General features: G+C 39.1%; 1 protein-coding gene across 1 annotated transcript in view; it reads right to left on the reverse strand.

Moving 5' to 3' along the window:
• Positions 1-4849, reverse strand: part of LOC126408114 (mucin-2-like) — a gene marked incomplete at its 3' end in the record, with an annotated part of 20619 nt that extends 15770 nt beyond the window's left edge. The window contains exons 1-11 of the mRNA XM_050073490.1: positions 4717-4849; positions 4503-4541; positions 4148-4409; positions 3950-4064; positions 3046-3136; positions 2855-2967; positions 2560-2770; positions 2339-2464; positions 1608-1725; positions 1380-1518; positions 1161-1265 (exon numbers count right to left, since the gene is read on the reverse strand). Of these exons, the coding sequence (XP_049929447.1) occupies positions 1161-1265; positions 1380-1518; positions 1608-1725; positions 2339-2464; positions 2560-2770; positions 2855-2967; positions 3046-3136; positions 3950-4064; positions 4148-4409; positions 4503-4541; positions 4717-4795 (1398 nt within the window). The remainder of the gene's footprint in view (positions 1-1160; positions 1266-1379; positions 1519-1607; positions 1726-2338; positions 2465-2559; positions 2771-2854; positions 2968-3045; positions 3137-3949; positions 4065-4147; positions 4410-4502; positions 4542-4716) is intronic.
• Positions 4850-5146: the final 297 nt, after the last annotated feature.

Here is a 5146-nt window from a genome sequence, read left to right on the forward strand (position 1 = left end):
AAGCAGTCAGAGCTACAGGCTACAGTGAGGCTAAAAACAGAGTTCATATGACGTTTTTCGAAACAACTTTTTATGTCGCGGCTGCAGCACACTTGGATCACTACGGATAAGCAGTATGGAGGTACTCTGTGGATTCAATTTTGTGTTCTTGGACATTAGTCTGGGGCGCCGTCTACCATTAGGTGTGCTAGCCGGTCCACCCGCTGATCTCCGCAAGGGATGTGAGGACTCTAAAACTTCACCAGGGCCTCCGTCGGCATATGGGTGAGTAGATAATGACTAAATTTTCATTTTTGGGTGCACTATCCCTTTAAGAGCTATGAGCTTGTACCAAGCAGCAACCTCAGGGGCAAAAAAATTAAGCCAATGCACAATTGCTAAAAACTGCAATTCCTCCAATGGCCACTTGAGGCTGGCTCCAAAAGTGAGTCAATCTCCATTGACCCCCATGTTAACATGCCCAATTTTACAGCAGAAACATGTTTACAGCCTGGTACAAAAACAGTTTTGGTCAATTTCCCCATTTATGACAACTGTACAGGGGTTTGCCATTTTATATAACTCACCAGTTTATATTTTATAAAGGCTTAAAGTTAAGCATAAGTGTGGGGTCACTTTGAGTGACAGGCTGCTCGGGAGGCATTACCACAGTCAATAAGTCAGATCCATCCCTCACACCTCTTCAGCTCCATCCTCCAAATATGGCTACTTCTGGCTCAAAAATCCAAGATGCCAGTGGCCAAAATGCTGAATTCACAGTGGCTACATCCATTATTTTTATTATACAATCTATGGTTTGTTCTCTTACACGAAGATAAGGCACAAGCCACATTCCATTTATAAAAGACAGAAATTACTGTAGTTTCAGATTCACCTTAACAGAACTTATTTCCATTGCATTTGTTTTTGGGATTACTTCTATATAGAAAGAAACAAATGCTAGATATCCTAAATATCGGAACACATTTTTGTCCTCGTCACATTTTCTGAAGTCATTAATATTCTGCGAGCTGCACGAGAAACTTTGGTGGGATGTATGTGGCCTGCAGGCCACAATTTGACTATCACTGGTCAAAACCTTTACAACAGATACGAAAAGGAGAAAAACCTATGAATAAATTTTCACTTTATGAGAGAACCATAATATACCATAATATTACCATGTGTTTAGGCAGTAGTAGGGTGACTGCAGCCAGGCACGTTGATTTATCTGAATTTTTACATTTGGCCAGGTCACCTAGGACACTGAACGTCCCATTGATTTCCTAAAAGTCAAAAAGATAAAAATGCACTCAATTACAAACTGTTGGCTTACTTACATGTATTGTAATTTTGTTTGTGAATTAAAGGATTCATTGATTTTAGTTTGAGAGCCTCACCTTGGTGAGAACATAGGAGCAGTCTCCATGGAAAGTATACATTTTATCATCATAGGTGGAGATGTGGGCACCACCCAGCAGGGAGCAGATACCAGGACATTCTATATCCTTACAGCGCCACTGGCCCCGGGTACACATGCTGTCAACAGAGTACAGTCAGTTAAGCTGGACAGATCACCTTACAGTAAATGCACATGATATGAACACTGCACTGAAGACATTAGTTACCATTTTTGACACGCCCTTGTGTACGATTCCCCTGGTTGGTAGGGCTGGCCATTGTGTAAACAGGTGCAGTTGTCAACAGCAACACAGCCATTTTGTGTAATGTCGTCAAAGACAGTCCCTTAGTAGAAACATAGTGACGTGATTAGTCTGGTCTTCAAACCACATTAATTTGTGCACATGAATTAACAAAACAAAAACTATATTGTTGTCATTTCACCATATGTTTAAGGGATGTCAAAGCTAACAGAGTATATCCACATATCGCCATCCAAAACCTCACAGATTTCATTGTCCATTGCCTGACAACTTTATGCATTAATTTGCAGAATGTAAGGCTACACAGCTGTTTATGTGCACCTAACTGATAGCAGCCAAAGCTATGTCCAGTGTTGCATTTAAACTGTACAAAGAAGAGTGTTGAGGGACAAGGCCAAATATGAGAAATGCCATAACTGACTATATTAACATGATGTAATTAATTCAGTATTTGGAGGCAACTAAATATCAAAACACAAGCCTTCTGTCAAAACTATAACTTCAGCTTTTGTTGGTTTAAACAAACTGGCGGCAATTCAACAGCAAGAAAACTAATTTTGCACACCAATGGCAAGAGTCAAGAACACAAGCAAAGTAATTTGAGAGTCTGAATATGAGTATGAACAGAATAAACACTCTGACATCTGCCAGACTCAAAAAGTCGTCTGTGCTGGTTTTACAATCAGGAAACTTACCAGATGGACAGAAACATCCATCCATGCAGTGATCGTCACACACTTGGCTTCTCTGGGGGTTGCTGCAGGTGTCAGTACAAGGACTACCGCATTCTTTATACTCCATGTTGAAAGGGCATGTTGTTGCTATTCAACACAAAAAAGACACAATTTAAAAACAGTGACTCTGATATGAATACAGCAAAAATATTGAAACTCAAACGTTCAGTTGCTGTTCTTACAACACAGTTGTGCGGTCTTCCATTGCTGTGGTTTTCCGCCTGCATGAGCACACTGACGGGAGTACTCTGACATGGTTGCACACAAGCATGAAGTGCTGTTGTTGGAGCGACACAGGTCCTTCATACAGGCTTTGGTGAACGAGTCAATATCAATCAAGTTTTGACAGCTGAGAAATGCTGGTCCTGACAGCAAGTTTGTGCAGAGGTCTGTCTGTGGGTCAAAGTATATGATATATTCAAATTGTACTTAAACATTATACATAGGTTTACTTGAAGCAAATCCATTTTCACATACTTGATTTGCACAGCTCTGCGCGGCTGAAGAGGACATTGCTGCACACTCTTCATTGGGACCATTGTTTTGTGAGGCCTCCCCATAGTATTCAATAGTGAAAGACTCCCCAGTTCCTAGAGGAAAATGAGCCTTGAGGGAGTGTGAAGACTGATTCTGTGCAAAATATTTTAAAATGTATTACTTTTATTTACCTGTCCTGATGAACTCATCATAAACCTGGACTCCATTGTAGTCACCACACAGGCCACAGGTCTGATTCTTGAATTTTGCATCCAACTCAACCTAAAAACAAGTGAAAACTTGTAATAAATGCAGAAATTAAGATGAAATCTCTTAACTGTAGTTAATATTATGCATTTTTTCAAAGTTGCTTCCTTTTGATTTCATATGGATTAATCTTTATATCACCTGGGTCAAACCTCTAATCTCTCAACAGCAGTAACACGGTGTCGACAGGTATCAGACACTTAAATTTAATGCTCTTTAAGACCTTGTCAAGGTCATTTTTTAACAAAATTTAAGACTGATTTTTGGACAAATCATTGTTTTCTTGTTCAAGCATTGCAACCAAGTATAAACTAAATATAAAGATAGCTGTGTAGTCCCATGCAGAGGTAGATTTTATGTAGGAATATGGTTATTAGTATAACAGTAAGTGAGTTGGGTTGATCTTATTTTGCCAACAAGTAAGTGCAAGTATAAAGTTAAAAGACAGTATAAGGTCAAGTGGTAGGTTTGTAACATCAGAAATTTGGACTTTCACACATAAGAGCTCAACTCATTTTGATGAATATAAATTAAAAGATAGATAAATGAAATAAGATAAAATATTTGTGCCAACTAAGACCTCACAATTTCAGTTTTAAGGCAATTTAATTACTTAAAAGGTCTGATATTCATTCAAAATTGAATTTAAGACATTAATTTAAGTAGTATTTTTAAAGACCTGCAGTCACCCTGAGTAAAATTGAATTAAATGTAAATAAGTGGATCAATGTTTATCTGCAAGTTAGTAAGTTCAAAAAAATCAGTATCAGATATTATTTTGCCAAAGTGCATTGTATGAGAACAGCACATAATAAATAATACACATACCCAGAGGGCGTCATCTTCATTCCACATGACGACCACACCGAGCTTTGCGTCGATTTTAATGTAGGAGGCGGTTCTTGCAATTGAAATGCCACCCTGGCTGAATGGTATAGTGACACTAGAGGGGGCAACAAAGTCATCACAGTAAGACAAGAACCATCTTTGCAACCAGCAAAAGCCAAAACATCAAAACACACTCACAGTTCATTATCGACTTTGATGGAAGTCTTGTCTAATTCCACAACAGCTCCCTCCAGTTTCATGGTGACCTTCGTAATGGTGGGGACCCCATCCATCTCCTGCCGTTGGAACTGGATGTTGAAACTTTCAAAGCTTGCCTTACACTGGGATGCAAGGATATAGTTGCAAGTGGATGGAAGCTGGAAGAAATCTCCATCGAAAGTCTTAAAGTGGTAGTTTCCCCATGTACTGCAGATCTGGTCGTTGTGAGCAGGTCTCACTTCTAGTTTGTGGAGGAAAAAAATGATAGATTAAGTTGTAGCTCAAACTGTACATGGGCTTGTTTGTTATATTTCATCTTAAAAAAGAAAAATACCTTTAATTATGTGCACTTGGGTCATCGTCGGAATCATGACTGAAAAAAACAAAGACACACTATTAATAATGTCTGATAAAAGCAGACTACATAGGTTTGATTATATAAAATTTTCTTCCTTGGATGGGATTCTTTGTACTCGATAGACAGTGCAGCCTAATAGGGTTGAATTTAATATATGCAGCTCTCTTTGTGTTTCGTTAAGTGTACATACCAGTGCTGGCTGCAGATAATCCAAAGTAGAGGGTGAGCCATGGTATAACCCATTCAAGTGGCATCTTGGCTGCTCTCATGATCCGCGAGTTGTCCCTGTCCTGACAGGGATGGCTGGGCAAACTGGTCCAGTACCAACAATGTCATGTAATATAGTTCACTGGATGTTTGCAGTTAAGGAGGGGTAAAAGAGACTTTCTGGGTGTCAACCATTGTGGTTTTTGTCCCCATTAAGATCACACCCATGGAGGTCTGTGTCACAAAACATCCTATTTCTCACTCTCCACAGCTCCATTTTGATGTTGATCTTTATTAAAGACTAATACATCATCTAAGTAAGAACGATCTTTTAAATTCAGTTGTCACACAGATTCAGCTGGTGATACGATGCACTGTTTGCTTCATTTATGGTGTTCTTTTGTGTACCTTTC

This window comes from Epinephelus moara, chromosome 20 (genome assembly GCF_006386435.1).
Source record: "Epinephelus moara isolate mb chromosome 20, YSFRI_EMoa_1.0, whole genome shotgun sequence".
Taxonomy (NCBI): Eukaryota; Metazoa; Chordata; class Actinopteri; order Perciformes; family Serranidae; genus Epinephelus; species Epinephelus moara.